This window comes from Amaranthus tricolor, chromosome 7, assembly GCF_026212465.1.
Source record: "Amaranthus tricolor cultivar Red isolate AtriRed21 chromosome 7, ASM2621246v1, whole genome shotgun sequence".
In the NCBI taxonomy this organism is placed as follows: Eukaryota; Viridiplantae; Streptophyta; class Magnoliopsida; order Caryophyllales; family Amaranthaceae; genus Amaranthus; species Amaranthus tricolor.
This window is the reverse complement of record NC_080053.1, coordinates 24518863-24536212: the sequence shown is the minus strand read 5'-3', so window position 1 is coordinate 24536212 and position 17350 is coordinate 24518863. Positions and strand designations below refer to the sequence as shown.

At 34.7% G+C, this 17350-nt stretch overlaps 2 protein-coding genes and 2 non-coding genes across 4 annotated transcripts; 1 reads left to right on the top strand and 3 right to left on the bottom strand.

Moving 5' to 3' along the window:
* The first annotated feature begins 4643 nt into the window (after window positions 1-4643).
* On the top strand, window positions 4644-7269 carry LOC130818111 (uncharacterized). Its single transcript, XM_057684151.1, has 8 exons — window positions 4644-4996; window positions 5086-5152; window positions 5629-5668; window positions 5780-5912; window positions 6044-6115; window positions 6602-6682; window positions 6779-6840; window positions 6935-7269. The coding sequence occupies exons 1-8, from the start codon at window positions 4718-4720 to the stop codon at window positions 7005-7007; spliced, it is 807 nt and encodes a 268-aa protein (XP_057540134.1). The 5' UTR covers window positions 4644-4717; the 3' UTR covers window positions 7008-7269.
* A 6-nt stretch (window positions 7270-7275) lies between these two features.
* On the bottom strand, window positions 7276-7430 carry LOC130819583 (U4 spliceosomal RNA). Its single transcript, XR_009044622.1, has one exon. It is a non-coding gene; the product is annotated as a U4 spliceosomal RNA (small nuclear RNA).
* Window positions 7431-9872: 2442 nt separating this feature from the next.
* LOC130819585 (U4 spliceosomal RNA) lies at window positions 9873-10024 on the bottom strand. Its single transcript, XR_009044624.1, has one exon. It is a non-coding gene; the product is annotated as a U4 spliceosomal RNA (small nuclear RNA).
* Window positions 10025-13793: 3769 nt separating this feature from the next.
* LOC130818633 (uncharacterized) lies at window positions 13794-14789 on the bottom strand. Its single transcript, XM_057684795.1, has one exon. It carries the CDS (start codon window positions 14787-14789, stop codon window positions 13794-13796), a length of 996 nt encoding a protein of 331 aa, XP_057540778.1.
* Window positions 14790-17350: the final 2561 nt, after the last annotated feature.

Genomic DNA, 17350 nt, shown 5'->3' with positions numbered 1-17350 from the left:
ATACCTCAAAGCATTGTTAGTGATAGGGACTCTAAGTTTTTAAGCGCCTTTTGAACTAGCTTATGGACTATGTTGGGTACTAAGTTGTTGTTTAGCACTGCATATCATCCTCAAACGGATGGACAGACAAAGGTAACAAATAGGACCTTGGGAAATATATTGAGGACATTAGTTAAGAAAAACACCAAGGATTGGGATGAAAAATTAACCCATGCTGAATTTGCATATAATAGATGCCCTAGTCTGACTACTAAATATTCTCTATTTGAATGTGTGTATGGTTTTAATCCTATGACTCCTACTACTTTAGTTTGCTTACCATTGCAGGAACGAGGAACATGGAGTGCAGAAAAACAAATTGTTGAAGCACAAAGAATTCATGTCCAAGTTCAAAATAACATTATGCAAGCCAATGCCAAGTACAAGCACAAGGCAGACAGAGGATTCAAGGATGCAAAAGCTTCAAAGTGGGAGATTATGTGTGGGTGCACCTGAGAAAAGACAGATTTCCCAAGCATAGGAGCAACAAGCTCAAGCCAAGAGCAGATGGTCCTTTTCAAATCATTGCACAAGCAGGGGACAATGCATACACAGTAGATTTGCCTACCAGCTATGGTGTATCCCCTACATTCAACATTGGGGACTTAGCACCCTACTACACAGATTTGGAATTGAGGTCAATTCCTTTTTAAGAAGGGGGGATTGAGCCAAGTCAACTAGGCTCAGATGAAGGAAGCTACGAAGACTCAAGGGAACTAGCAAACAGCAACAGCAAAGGGAACAACATCAACAAAAGCAACAGAAACCATATTGATGTTTCTGATGAAGTTTATGAAGATTCTGATAGTTCTGCACTTGGTCCTGTACTGAGGCCATCAACACTGAATCTTGATGACTCTATTCGGACCAAGATAGCCCAAGAGAAGGTGAACTAATTATGGAAGGCCAAACACGAAAGAACAAACAAGAGAAGCCAACAGCAAGAGCAGAACATGAGAGATCAGACATGCAGCATAGTCTGATCAAACCTAATGACTAGGCTACCTTGACAGATCAGACCAGGTGTGACCGAAGTTCAGGGGAGGACGTGGAGGGTAGAATTGGAATCTCTCTACATGGGCCTTGCTGGCATGGGCCAAGAATCCTCCTCACAGTCACCGGAAGTGCGCAGAAAACAAAGGCGAAGGTCGTGCAGTCAACAGGCAAACACTGACAGAAGGCTATCCTTGTATTCTGTTTTCTGTTTTAATTTTTAATATGCACATGTATATCACGTGGGCAATATGACCGTTATGGGTAGTTTCTTGACGTGTATTCTCTCTTGTTTTGATCATATAATCTAGCTCTATATATATGTGGCTCCATCATTGTAAAAGGCAATTTTGATCAATAAAATTCAGAAAATTCACTAAGTGTTTTGTTCTTTTCAATTGTTGTGCAATTGGGTTACTAAGGGTCAGTTTTACCCTTCATTGATGTATGTGTTCTTGAGTGTTCTTTAAGACTCTACATCACCCTATCCATAGACACTGATAACTCCATCGTAGATCAACGGAGGAAGCCTTGAATCGTGTTGCATTGAAGCCTAGCAGTTCAGTTCAATCAAGACAATCCTTGGTGCCAGTTCTTGGAATATTCCCTTGTGTTTGTGATTCAAATCCAATTTTATGCGTTGAATTCTTCATTTCCCACCCATAATTGGATCACTTACATCCCTAATAAGTAGGTTCGTCATTTTTTTGCAGTTTATATATTGTACATTTTCAGGTAATGATCACCACTAGGGATGTGCATGGGTTAGATCAAGATTAGGTTCAACTAGACTCAAATTCATGCCTTATTTTTTTGTAGGACTCAAAACCTAGTTCTTTGGGACGGGAAAATATTTTGTATTTAGGGTCTAGGTCTAGGTCAAAATTTATTTTTTATTTTTTAAAAAAAAGGTATAAAAAATATTTTATGCAATTTTCATCCATTTGTATAAAATTATTTATACACTTTTAATTAAAAAGGATTTTCTAATACATTCTACTAATTAGGAGATCAAATATATGAATTTTTCCACCATTCAAGTTCTTAAAACGAATAACGAGTCTTTCGACTTTCAAAGTACAAATACAAGAAGTCAACAACCACATTTCAAATTACAAAAAAGATAAAATTTCATATCAAACAAATAAATACACATAATAGTTTTTATATAATTTTTTAAAAATAAATACAAAAGTAGTTTCATATCAAACAAATAAATACACATAATAGTTTTTATATAATTTTTTTAAAATAAATACAAAAGTGTCAATGAGTCGAATTTGGGTTTCAAAAGTGTGGACTCGAACCCTGATAAGTTTAAATTTAAAATTTAATGCTATTACAGTCGCTTTATCAAATTTTAGATAAAGAAACAATTTATTTGTCATTTAATTCCATAATTATCATTTGACGTACTTCAATCACATTCTTACCTCATTTAGAATACGCCTAACCCATTTACTTCTTCTTCTCATAAAAATTGACATATTTAACCGCTTAATGTGAGAGCTTTAATGACTTCTGTTCTTCATAAGACCTGTTCAATGGGTTGGATAATTGTACTGGGTCGGACTGTAAAACCAGGTCATATTCCTCAGCGCAGTTAATTTTAATATTACATAAACCAAGAGTTCAAAAGGGTACCAACTAAAGAAAGCATTTTAACTAGATAAAAACCATTAGCAGCAGCATGATTAGAGTCTACAAATTGCATGAGTTTTATAAATGCTTACATTTAGCACCAAAAAACAAAGAAATTAATGAAAACAAAATGAACTAATGAAGGACCAAAAGCTATCAAGTAGCATGATTCTTGACGATCAAAGGATCTTAAGTTGTTGATGATCGAAGTGTAAATTTGTTGAGACATTTAGCAAAATTAATTAAAAAGAGAAGAGGCATGGACATAGAAATAGATAGGCAATACTACAGTTTAGGATACAATTTTGAATTGCCTAAAGTGACCAGAAAAATTAATTCCATATAGTAATTTCGATTTTAGGTTTTTTACTTGGTTAATAAACATTTTTTAAATTTGTATTGACTCTAAACTTCTAACTTTTTCATTTGGTAGACCAAAAGAATAACGTCTTTTTTAAATTAACATTATTATTATTATCTATCATTATCACATTTTTCATAGAAACTAACACCCCGATTAAACTAAAAGGACACTATCTAAAATCTATGTGAAATGAGTACCATAAAGAACTTAACATTGAAAATATTTATCTAGTACTTGAAAAATCAAAAAACTCCCGAAATTTGACTATTGAATCCAAAAAAATGGTGGTTCAATAGATACCGAGCCATCTGAGTTGTAGTAGTGGATCTAGGAAGCACCGGCCTCTTATCCGACCACTGACAGGAGTAGGAAGTTTTCATTGCTCTGTGAAGCCAGCCTCATGCGGTTCCCCCCACTTTAGGACCCAGGAGCCCCAAGCATTCGCTCAAGGCCCATGGGTCAACTCCCAACTTGGACTGGACAGGCCAGCAAGTTACAAGCCAAGATCCAACCCAGAGACGTGGAATACGTCCCACCATCTTATTGCTCCCACTTAGGTTACAAGCCCTCGTTACAGAGCTCAGCAATTGCTATTGCTCTTCTTGTGTAATATTAAGAAAGTAGTATGTTTTTAATCTGTCGATGTGGGACAATGATACCACATTCCAGGTCTCAAATTGCACATTCTGGCTCTATATTCTGCACTTATTTCATCTCTATTAAACTACTGTCGAACAATAAAATCAATAGATTTTCAAGTTAATTAATTGTAACTAGATGCCTTATTCTTTAATTCTCTAGATATATTGAAGAAAAATGGAGGCTTTTTCTTAAAATCATTTCACATACAAGTTAAGTCATAGTTGTTAAATTAGTTGTGTTCCAAGTATGCCTTCTCGGATCGAGTAACTTTATAATATTGTTTAGAATCATAGCACTTTGAATGGAAGATTGTTTAAACTTAAGAATAAGTATTCAAGATAATTGAACCGAACTACTCAAAAGAATGTTAATCACTTGGCGTAAATTAAAGCTCTAAAAATGTTCACCTATTGTATCCTTGCAGTGTTTAGATTGTACAGGTCTCTAATCAAAATTCTTATTAGATTTTGAGTGGTAGAGTAACTCTGGAGTATACATTCAAGAAACCATGAGCAACTCTTGTTCTTTATTTATTAGCTCTCTCAATTTACAAATTGTGAAAATGGATCAAGATCTGTTATAGTATTGTGAAAGATGTCTCTTAGTGAGGCGACCTCAAAAAAAAACTCATATGGTAATAATTGTTTTATTTGGGCTATTTAGCTCACATATGAGACGTGTCTTACAATGAGACCGTTTTATATAACAATTTGTTAGTTTGTGATACTTTATAGTTCATTAAGAAGTGTTAAAAATAGACCCGATGACTCGAAATTTACCCGACTTTGTAACCGAACCTAACTTCAAAAATTATTTACAATTTTATAAAAAACAATATTGACATAAAATTCGATTTAAAACCAATACTAAACACCTGATCCAAAATCAACTCGATGACTCAAATTAACCTACTCTTAACATGGGCCCAAAACCAAGACCCCGCTAGTAAAGTGCTCTTTTAGTAAGTAACCTTATCCTTCATCCTCATTCGCTCGCTTTCCTTCTCTCTCAAACTAAAAAAAAAATATCAGCACCAAAATGGGTATTATAAGTAACCCTTTAAATCCAACAATCAAAACTCATTCAATAATCTCCAACACAACATCATCATCAAACAATTCTCGATTACCATTTCCTGTCACACTAACTTTTAGAACACCCACTAATTACTCCCAACAACAACTTTATCTCTCAAGAAGGATTTTCCTTCCTTCAGTTTCAGTTTCAGGAATCTGGGATGCATTAACTGGTGGTTCTAACAATAATGCCCGAGAAGCTGTTCTTGCTATTCGCCGTGGTATGCTCCTGTTCAGACAGGTACTTCAGTTATCCCACATCGGTATTTCATCAAATTAGATAGTCATTGATTTAAAAACTTAATTTTAATTTTTTTTATTTATGTGAAGGGTGATGTATTGGGGTCTCTTGCTGAATTTGACAAAGCCATTGAACTTGATCCTCGTCAAAAGGCATGTACGTTTCATCATCATACTACCCGAAATATCCCGCTCATAGAAAACTAAAGTCTGGGTCTGGGGAGGGAAAGACTGCGGCAACCCATACCCATAAAGAAGAACGCGGCCAAAAAAGTCTTCCGGCTTGAGAAAGATAAAAAAATAATTTTCTAAATATTACTGTTTATCAATTTAAATTTGGAAATTTTGACATTGATAATTCAATATTTTATTCATCAAATAATTGTTGGATTTTTTCTAGTGATCTAACATTTGTCGTATTTTGCCTACAACATATCATATCATGTTGCTTATAATAGTATATACTGTCAGCAAACTAAGACAAATGTTGAATTATTAGAAAATAATTTAAGAGTGTACTTATTCACGGCAGACCAACGAAAAAGTTGGATTATTAATAATAATATAATTTTTAAATTCTTGTTAATGAGAAGTTCATAACTATAATTTTTCCTATTGGTCCACGTGGCATAGATCTTTGGCAAAGAGGGCTCTCTCTTTACTATCTAGACAGGTATAATTTTTATTATTACTTGGAGTAATTAATTATTCTTATTGAATTAGCCCTATAGAAATGATAATTATCTTGAAGAAAATTTGTGTGAAATGAAATGGGTTTTGGTAGATTTGAGGAAGGGGCAGAGCAATTCAGGATAGATGTTGCACAGAATCCAAATGACACAGAAGAGTCGATTTGGTGTTTTCTTTGTGAAGCTCAGCTCTATGGAGTTAACGAAGCTCGAAATCAATTTCTCGAGGCTAGTTCTATAAATTACATGATTCTGCTTTATCATTATGGTTTTTGGTTGTTTATAATGTAGCAAAGTATTGTTTAGTAGTGGCTAGTGCTAATGAATTTTGAATGAATTGGTATGAACAAATATGTCAGGTAGGTAGAGATTCAAGACCAGTGATGCGTGACGCCTACAATATGTTCAAAAATGGTGGTGATCCTCGTAAGGTCTGAGTCACGCACAAACAATACAATTTAACACTATTTGTCTTTTTGAGTTTGCACTATTTTATATAACAAATATGCGAGTTTTTTTAATATTATAGTGCAAACTCAAAGAGACAAATAAGTTTAAATTACGCTTCATGTGCAAACACCTACTAACACTTATCTCTCAAGTCTCGACCCATAAAACTAAATGTTTTTGTACAAGCCCTAAAAAGATTATCAAACTTTTCAAGTAGTGTCTTTGAAGTAAAAAGTATCAACCAAAATCATCAAGCAAACATTTGAGCTTTATACTTTAAAGACATAGATTCTTCTTACCTGATGTGGGATAAGGCATCATTCGAAGCTTTCAATGAGACCCAGTACTTAAATTCTACATTAAACATAATTCTAGTATTTCATTTAAATAATAACTAGGGGAGAAACTGAACAGTTTGATTTTCTTTGTGTAAAACTTATTCAGTAATCAATTTTCTGTCTTAGTAGCTTGTTGATACGTTCTCAAGCAGTCGAGATGGTCAGTACTTCTATGCATCTTTATATGCTGGTCTCTATCACGAAGCACTGGTACGTCTTAAATTTGAAATCCTTCCATTATAACACCATTGATTCCACAAAATTCTTCAAAACTTTAGAACTCAGCTGAGTTTGTTGATTGTTTAGGGAGAAGAGGAAGCAGCTAAGGAATATATAGTTGCTGCTTGCCAATCCCCTTATGGCCAAAGGTTTTTTTTTATATCATTGCTCACAAGTTTATACTTCAAACGGGTTTTGTTGTTCCTATGTTGCTAAATTGTTTTGTTATCATGTCGATTTCAGAGCTGATGATTACATGGCTTCCCTCGCCAAGGTCCATTGTGACTGCAGAAACTGGAAAATAGCTGAAACATGAGATGGTCCTTAGATTTGGGCTCAAGACATATCATGGAATTTATTTTTCTTTCATGATGATTGATGGCTTTTCCTGTTTGGTGTGGGAGAACATAGTATTGAATTTGTTCTATAGTTCTTAATCAATGAAATATATTTTACATTAAATTCGAAACTCTTTTTGAGTACTTTTAATTCAGTTCATAACAAAATTAATTAACTGTAGAAAATTGAAATTATTATCAGCTATTGCGTATATAAATAAAAAAAATTTATACTAAGAATGGTAGAGCTTTACCCTAATAAAAGGGAGCCCTTTCAGAAATTCTCGACGGCCAAGGGCTAGCCTCGGCCGAGGAGGGGGTTTGGAAATAGTTTTCAACCAGCAATTGACGCGCCTCGGTTATTACCTCACTAGCTGCGTCATTGCCCCAAGCGCAAAGATGCTTACAAACAATGTCTGAGTTTGATTTTATTCTCATGCTTACTTGCAACCAATACTCATTTACCAATGTGGGACAATTTCTTTTGCAAACTTTTTCGGTGCTATGCCTTCTTTTCTTCATTGCTTGTATACGGAGTATCTAATATTTATGTCTTTATATTTGGTATTTTTGTAAACTTTTTCTCCTAAGTCCCAACATTTAGGATACTTCTGTAGTGTTATATTCTATGGACATTGTTGGTTGGCTTTTGAGTTCAGTTTATTATTTGCAAAGACAAGTATTTTCTACTGACTATAAATTGATGTATTCAAGTTCGAAATTGTAGATGCTTCTAATCTTGATGATAATTTATACTCTTTTGTCAATTTATTTTGTATCTCCTACATTTTAATTTGATCAATTCATTTTGCATTATTTTCTTTTTTGGAAATGGTCTCATTTTCATTTTTTTAATCTCAACAGCAACTTATATTCTCTATTCGTCTTAACCACTTATTTTTAATTTTTACTTGTTTTGTCAAATTACCTTCTCAGTTTTTCATTCTAATAAATTTCCCCATTTTGCATAAGGTACAAAATGACAGGACATATAAAGTAATATTTTGCTGCAAATTAGAATTAGATTTGCTTGCTTATAGTGCTTAAAAGTACTGGTTTTTGCTTGCGAAAAGAAAGTTAATACTTAGATCAATGTTCCTTTAATTCTTATAGTTATGCATCTCATATGGTTTGCTTTAAATATCTAAAGTAAATGCCTGAGAACTATAGAAAGTTTCAGCATAACCCAGTCGATAAACTTAAGTGGAATCTTTAGAGTTGGAGCAAAATATCAAAGTGCATGAAGATTCTAAGTATAAATTTATCAATGTATGAGACGGTCTCATCATAAAACATTCTTGATATATGATTGATTAGCAAAACTAATGTAATTATTAACATATGAGCTCTTTAATTGTAAAATCGTCTCACCAAGAGATAGTCTCTTACAAGAATAGCTCTAAATTTATTGTGATTCATATAAGTACGTTGGAACAAAAGAAGATACTTGGTTTATGGAAAAGATCCTTTGAAAAAGTGATTCCTCAACGAAAATGGAGCAAAGAACATAAGGGCCCTATATATTTTCAATCATTTTGAAAACTTGAAGCACTTCAACATCTATATAAAAATATTAACAATTTCATATGTCTCTCTAAATTTGCACTGTATGTCCGTATAACATCAATATGTTAGAGCTTTTTCAACATTATGGTACTAAATCAAATGGACAGGAAGTATGTATTACGCTTTATGTACTAACACTTATCTCTCAACCAAAAACACTAAGTAAGGGTGTTTTTGGTATGCATGTTTTTGAATCAAGTAAGGGAAAAGATAAGCAAATCAGTTACTTTGCGTTTGTTAAGATAATTAGGTAACCATTTCCGTTTCCTTTTGGTAATGAATTCCTCCAAATTGTTTCCACCCTCAAAGCTCCGATAACACTATTTGTAAAAATGTCTTTCCGTTACATAATTATACCAAACAATTAACAATAATAACCTTTATCATTTTCATTACCCCTCCAGCCCTCCTTAAGAGTTCCATTTCCATAAGTGGTTTTGTACAAACCCCAAAAAAATGGTCAAACTTTTCAAGCAGTGATTTTGAAGTAAAAGTATCAACCAAAATCATCTAGCAAGAATTCTATTGCATTTACTACTTTATATATTTAAAGACAAAGAGTCTTCTCGCCTGATGTGGGATAAGTCATCATTCGAAGCTTTCAATGAGACCCAGTACATTCTAGTACTAAAATTCTCCATTTAACGTAGTTCTAGTAATTTATTCAAATAACTAGGGGAGAAACTGAACATTTTGATTTTCTTTGTGTAAAACTTATTCAGTAATCTATTTTTCTGTCTTAGTAGCTTGTTATACATTCCCATACTCCCTCTTATTCTTCTTATTAGTCCTATTTACTTTTGTGTTATTATTCACTTATCACCCTAAATATGTATTTTATTATTAATCTCTAAGTTAAAACATAGTCAAGTGGAATCTTGTTTGATTTGTCTCAATGCAATGATTATTCATATCAAATTTTTATAATTGTTAATTAAGTATAATTAGAGATATTAAGAGTTAAAATATTATCTCGACAAATATAAAAAAAATAAATAGAACTAATAGGCTGAATAGAATGGAGTATTTATCAAGTAGTCGAGATGGCCCTTAGATTTGGCCTCAAGACATGTCATGGGTTTACTCTTTGATGTAGCCTTTTCCGGTTTGGTGTGGGAGCAGAATTGAATTTGTTCAATATCAATGAAGTATATATTTACAATTAATGAATGCAGAAAATTAAACACTGATGGAAATATAATTTATCGTTAAAAAAATTTCTTATCAGCAAAATGAACACATAATAAAAATTAACAAGTTTATACTAAGAATTATAGGACTTTCCCCTAATAAAAGGGAGCCCTTCCAGAAATTCTTGACGGCCAAGGGCAAACCTTGGTCGAGGAGGGGGTTTCGAAATAGCTTTCAACAGCAATTGTCGCCTCGGTTATTACCTCACTAGCTACGTCATTGCCCCAAGCGCAAAGATGACTGACAATTAAGTCTGAGTTTGGTTTTATTTTTATACTTGGTTGCAACCTGATTTCCGGTTAAACACCGAGAATTTTGTTTATTAAAGTTTCTGTATTTGTTTTCTGATTGTTATTTTTATTCAATAATGATGATAATAATATATACAAAAGGTTTCAGGTAACTGCTCCTAATTGTCCTAGTAACTGCTCCACTAATCTCCACTAATAAAATAATTGTCCTCTATGAAAACTGTTACACAATCTAACACTCCCCCTCAAGTTGGGTCGTAGGGTCACAAACACCCAACTTGCATAAAACCTCTTCAAAGAACTGAGTTCCAACGGCCTTTGTAAGAATGTCTGCTAGCTGATCCTTGGACTTAACATGCGGAAGCTTGATTACTTGGGCTTCTAATTTCTCCTTTATAAAATGTCTGTCTACTTCTACATGTTTGGTGCGATCATGTTGAACTGGATTTTCTAAAATATTGATAGCCGCTTGATTATCGCAGTACAGCTCGCAACTCCTTTTAGGAGGGAATCCTAGTTCAGTTAGTAACTTTCTCAGCCACAGGACTTCTGTGATTCCCTTTGCTACACCCCTGAACTCAGCTTCTGCACTAGACATGGCAACTACATTTTGCTTCTTGCTCCTCCACGTGACTAGATTTCCTCCCACTAAAGTAAAGTAGCCTGATGTTGACTTCCTATCATCTCTATCTCCTGCCCAATCTGCATCTATATATGCCACAAGATCAAGGTGACCATTTTTCTGATAAAGTACTCCCTTACCAGGGCACCCTTTGAGGTATTTGAGAATCCTATAAACTGCATCCATACGCTGAACCTGAGGCTTGTGCATGAACCGGCTGACTACTCCTACTGCATATGCGATATCTGGCCTTGTGTGAGCTAAGTAGATTAACTTCCCTACCATGCGTTGATACTGCATGCGATCAGCTAACTTTCCTCCTTCAATCATCTGTAGTCCATGGTTCATCATCATTGGTGTCTCGATGGGCTTGCAGTCCAGCATCCCTGTTTCAGTTAACAGGTCTAAAACATACTTCCTTTGGGATATGAAAATTCCTTTGTTTGATCTAAGAACTTCAATCCCTAGAAAGTACTTCAGCCTACCCAGATCTTTCATCTCAAATTCTTGAAACAGTTTTTCCTTCAGATTTGAAATTTCGTCTCTATCATCCCCGGTGATGATCATGTCATCAACATAAATTATCAGGCATGTTGTTCTGCCTCCCCTTCGTTTAAGGAACAAGGTGTGATCTGAATTGCTTTGCCTGTAGCCAAATTTCTTCATTGTAGAGGTAAATCTTCCAAACCACGCTCTGGGGGATTGTTTCAGCCCATACAGAGCCTTCCTCAATGCACCCCTCATTCTCCGAGAATCCTGATGTAAACCCTGGTGGAGCTTCCATGTACACTTCCTCCTAGTGGAGCATTTTTAACATCAAATTGATGAAGGGGCCAGTCTAAGTTTGCTACAATGCTGAATAGAACTCGAATTGTATCAAGCTTAGCAACTGGAGAGAAGGTTTCTGAGTAATCAACTCCATACGTCTGCGTGTACCCTATCGCCACTAGTCGAGCTTTGTACCTTTCAATCATGCCATCTGACTTGTACTTGATCGTGAATACCCATCTACATCCGACGACTTTCTTTTTATTCGGTAAGATGCACTTCTCCCATGTGCCATTCTTATTAAGAGCGTTAATTTCTTCCTCCATCGTCTTTCTCCAATGTGCAAACATTAGGGCTTCTTCGACTGTGACTGGGCTCTTGGTTGTATCTAAAGTTGCCTTAAATGCTAAGGCACTCTGTGACAAATTGCCTGATCCGGACGACTTTTCAATGGGATATGTCGATCGTTGTGCTTCATATTCAGGATCATATCTTCTTGGTGGAACCCCTCGAGTGGAACGAGGAGGTAACATATATGAAACATCATGACCCCTTGTTTCAATTATATCTGTGGCAGCTTCCTCAGTCAAAGTATCAACTAACCCATTATCACTGTTGCCTGTGTCAATTTCCTCGGTCGAAGTATCAATATCAACCATCACATTATCACTGTTAGTGCTTGCTGAAACAACTTGATCAAGAGCTGTATGACTTACCTGATGGTCAGACAGGATTGGTGGTGGTAGAAGAGTAGTGGAGAGACCATCTTGGTGAGGTGACTCTGTAGCATTGTCAACTTGATCTTTTGGGTGAAGGTTGGGCAACCATGGACTAACTAACCAACTGAGATCATCGTCATCATGATACTTCTCCCCCTGACGGTGAAGATGGTGATAGTAGTATTCCCTCTCGATGAACTCGCAATCCATCGTGGTATAGACTTTTCTAGTTGAGGGATCATAGCACCGATAACCTTTTTGATTGCGACCATATCCAATAAGAACACATTTCACTGCTTGTGGTTCAAATTTGTTTCGTACCCTTGCTGGACAATGAACGAAAACCGTGCACCCAAATATACGAGGAGGTAGAATATGTATAGAGGGAATATGGAAATGGGTTTGGAGGGTGGCTAGGGGTGTGTGGTATTGAAGACTCTTGGTGGGAAGTCTATTGCTAAGGTAATTGGCAGTAGCGATGGCTTCCGGCCAAAGATGAGTGGAAACACGAGAGTCAAGCATAATAGCACGGGTCATCTCAAGCAGTGTGCGATTTTTCCGTTCTGCCACGCCGTTTTGTTGGGGTGTGTTAGGACAAGATGTTTGATGTATAAGGCCTTTTTGTTTAAAGAATAAGTCCATGCTCGAATTGATATATTCTCTACCATTATCAGTGCGGAGCATGCGGGGCTGGGTTCGAAATTGGGTACAAATCATATTATAGAACTCAACAAACACATGAAAAACTTTAGATTTCTGTCTAAGGAAATAAATCCAACTCATGCGGGTACAATCATCAATAAATGTAACAAAGTACGAAAAACCATGTAGTCCTACGACTGGGGCAGGGCCCCACACATCGGAATGAACAAGCATAAAGGGCACATCAACTTTATTCAAGCTATTAGAATACGAATGTTTGTGACTTTTTGCAAGAATACATGTTTCACACTTAAACTCAGGTTTTAACCCTACAAAATTAGGAAAAAGTTTTTCTAAATACCCCACAGAAGGATGTCCTAGACGTCGATGCCATAGTTGTCATTCCTCTAGCCCGCGAACAAGTGCCACTTTGCCTTTTGGAGTCTCCTCTTCCAAGTAATACAGTCCATTGCTCTCAATACCACGCCCAATGATTTCTCCTGTCTGAGCATCCTGCACAATACAACAACCGGGTTTCATGAGAACCGTACAATCAAGATCTCGTAAGTTGACTCACCGATAACAATTTATGTGACAGGTCAGGTACAAAAAGGCAATTTTTTAAAGTGAGGTTTTTTGTGAAAGAAATAGTTCCGGCTCCGCTCACTTTAATCCCTTCCCCATTCGCGGTTTTAATGACGTCTTTCCTAGGTTGGTCATGAGTCAAAAAATCATTAGGGTCAAATGACATTGCATCGGTAGCACCGCAGTCAAAAATCCAACCCTCTTTAAAATAAGGCGAAGTATTGAGACAGGACGAAATGTTTAAAGGTGGGGGCAAGGGATTAGAGGCACGTGACCTCCTTCCCCTATTTAAAGGCTCTTTGAGCCGTTCTTCTTCACCCTTTGATTTAAACCCTACTGCGCCGTTCCTTTCTTTGTTTCTTCTGGTACCTTCCTCTGTTGGTTTCTTCCCTTCATCTTTATTCATGGATTCATCTTCATTCATGGAGCATGCCTCTCTGTACTCCATCCCATTGCTACTTTTTCGGTGCGGTGCTGATCGGAGAAGTGGGTTTGTCTTTTTTCCCCTTTTTTCTTCGGATCCGGCCACCATTCAGGGTAGCCAACGAGTTTGAAGCACTCATTTCGCGTGTGCCTTGTACCTCCACAGTAGGTGCATTTGAGGTGAGACTTGTCATCTTCCCGCCGGTAAGTCTTCCCTTTGGCCGTAAAGACTCCACCGGAGCCCGATGTTTCTAAATCTGATGAGGGCTCCGTTTTCATGATTCCCCGCCTTAATATCTCCCTTCTGATACTTGCATATGCTTCCTCCACTGTGCGGAGTGGATCCAACAGTAATAGATCTCGCCTATCTTTATCAAAAGTTTGATGGATTCCGGCTAAAAATTGGTATAATCTGTTTTTTTGAATTAGTTGATTATAAATAACGATATCACCTGGGTCTTTCATTGGGTTTGGTTGTCTTCTGTCGATTTCCTTCCATACCATGAGAAGCTTGCTGTAATATGTCTCGATTGTGTCTGTTCCTTGCTGGATTTTATTTGCCTTGACTGTTAAATCGAAAATTTGCAGGCCATCTCTCCCACTACTGAAGAGAGTTTCAATCCCTTGCCACAAAGCTTTGGCTGTTGGGAAATCAAGATATTGATTCACTAAGTCAGAATCTATATTCTCTAGGATCCATGAGATAACAATCGAGTCACGTTTGATCCACTGGCTGTACACTGGGTCGTTTGTGGAAGGCGGGTCGTCTATGATGTGATTGAGACGATCTCGTCCACTAATGGCGAAGTGCATCAACCTGGACCATTTTGTGTAATTTTGATTTGTTAATTTCTCTGAGATGGAGAGGGTATGGGTGTTGGTCACAGTTTCAGTGGACGGTTGATTGGAGTTTAACTGTTTGAACAGTTGCAACAATTGCCCCATTGTGACCGGTTGATCTGGTGCTATGACAGTTCTTGATTCGTCTGCCATGTTTGGGTTTTAGGTAAGTTAATGGTAAATGATGAAGCTGCAAAAACGATTCAGAATCGTTGCTGCTCTGATACCATGATTTCCGGTTAAACACCGAGAATTTTGTTTATTAAAGTTTCTGTATTTGTTTTCTAATTGTTATTTTCATTCAATAATGATGATAATAATATATACAAAAGGTTTCAGGTAACTGCTCCTAATTGTCCTAGTAACTGCTCCACTAATCTCCACTAATAAAATAACTGTCCTCTATGAATAACTATTACACAATCTAACACAACCAATGCTCATTTACTAATGTGGGACTATTTCTTATGCAAACTTTTTCTATGGTATGATATGATATGAAATATTTATTTCGCCTTCTTGGTTCAGTCTATTGTTTACAAAGCCAAGAATTTTGTACTGACTATAAATTGATGTATTCTTTGTATGAAATGGTAGATGCTTCTAATCTTTATGGTAATTTTAAATATTTTGATGTAAATTAGATCTACTTAACTACAGTTCGTTCTTATAAGTACTGGATTTTGCTGGTGCAAATCACAATACCTGTTGATATTTAGCAATGGTCTTATAGCTTGAAAATTTTGTTAACAACACTCCAAACAAAGTACTCCTTATGTCACTCTGAAATAACACTATTTGACTAGAATATTTGAGAACATTTTGAGTTAAAAAGTTTTTATTTCAGAGGAACACGTGAAGTAAATGTTTAGTGGCCTAACAAATACTCCCTTAGTTTCGTTTCAGATTTCATATTTGCTTTTGAGTTACCCATCAATCATTTTTAATTTGTATTTTATTTTTACTACGCGTTAAAACATAAACGAATGAGATATTGTTGATCGTCTCAACTAAGGTTTATTAATATCTATTGTTTATAATTTTTAATTAAATATATTGCTTTAAGTATTGAATTAGTAAGTTGACAAACGTGTTAAAAATAAATAAGACATTTAAAATGAAAAGCGAGTAAAATGATCATCTAACTAAAAGAAAGAAAGTCGATACTTAGATCATTGTTCCTTTAATTTTTTTTTTTTTTTTGAGAATGTTCCTTCAATTCTTAGGGGAAAATATTTATGCATATGGTTTGCTTTACCCTATTCCATGTAATCAAGATAGAAACTCAAAGTAAATGACAGAGGACTATTGAGAGTTTCAGCATTACCCCATTCCATGTAATCAACATGGAAACCTGTAAGTGGAAATGTGGAATTTTGGGAGTTAGAGCACAATATCAAAGTGCATGAAGATTCTAAGAATAAATTAATCACAAATTCTTAAGTGAGATAGTTAGACTGTGAGACATTTTTAATATATGAGTTAAATAGCGTAACTAATACAACTATTATCAAAATACCTGTATCTTTGATATAATTTTATATTGTCAAAATCATTTTTAATTAAGAAAAGTATATGTTATTAAATTTTAGGAAAGAGTATCTTATCTTTTGAGTTTTTGACTAATCATTCATTCAACTTCAACTATACATCATAGAGAAAACACTTCTTTAAAATAAGATTTTATTTAAAAGTTATTAAAAACATTTTATCGATTTAATCAGAAGCATTTAAGGCGTTTGACAAATAATTAAATTAAAAAATAGTGGTTCATGATTGAAAGGATTATAGAACTTTTAACAGGAGATTTTTTCATAAAAATTTAAATTAAGAAAAAATTTCACTCAATCTAAATTCGATCCGTTTTCATCCCTAATTTTGACAATATATATTAAACAATAGCCAATTCTATAATACTCCCTCCATCTCAAATAGTTTGCATTTTACACCATTTGCCTAATTTTTGTTAGGGTTTTTATAGTACAATAGTCCAAACATTTTTAGATGAAGGGAGTATATTTTTTGATCAATAAAATGTTATGCTTGTAAATTACACACATATATAGGGAAGAGATCCAATGAGAAGGGTATTGAAAATGAGATGGGTAAGAAGGACTCTACACCCTTGATTTCACTAAAATAAAAAAATCTATGGTCACGATTGAGCCAAAATACATGATTGTAAAATTAACTATGTTAAACAGAAAAGTACTATGACATAAATTTTTTGAATGTTTTTACTTTATAACATAGTATCCTTTTTTGTGTATATAATAACAAAACAAAATCAAACAAAAATCCTTCTCATTTTAAAATCCTTCTTATTTGATCATATATATATATATATATATATATATATATATATATATATATATATATATATATATATATATATATATATATATATATATATATATATATTAAAAATTATTAACACTATCACTGAGTATCGTGCATATATACGATATATACTTCTATATTTGATAAGTGTATTGAGTATTAACTAAGCAGACCTAGTAACTCAATATTAGTGCATATAAGTGTAGTAACTAAATTAACAAGGACACTAATTATATACTTCACTATTTCAATAAATAATTATATTTAATTGTAATATAGAAAGTTAGAAACTATTTCAAATATTTACATTGTTATAGAAATTACTAAAACGTCTTAAAAATTTAAGCTCAAATACTAATTATAAATTTAACTAA

Bases quoted from the DNA above. Each gene is read 5' to 3' on its own strand.
- LOC130818633 (XM_057684795.1), bottom strand. From the start codon at position 14,789: ATGGCAGACGAATCAAGAACTGTCATAGCACCAGATCAACCGGTCACA.
- LOC130818111 (XM_057684151.1), top strand. From the start codon at position 4,718: ATGGGTATTATAAGTAACCCTTTAAATCCAACAATCAAAACTCATTCA. The intron at 4,997-5,085 runs GTACTTCAGTTA...ATTTATGTGAAG, and splicing joins GTATGCTCCTGTTCAGACAG to GGTGATGTATTGGGGTCTCT. The intron at 5,669-5,779 runs GTATAATTTTTA...GGGTTTTGGTAG, and splicing joins TCTCTTTACTATCTAGACAG to ATTTGAGGAAGGGGCAGAGC.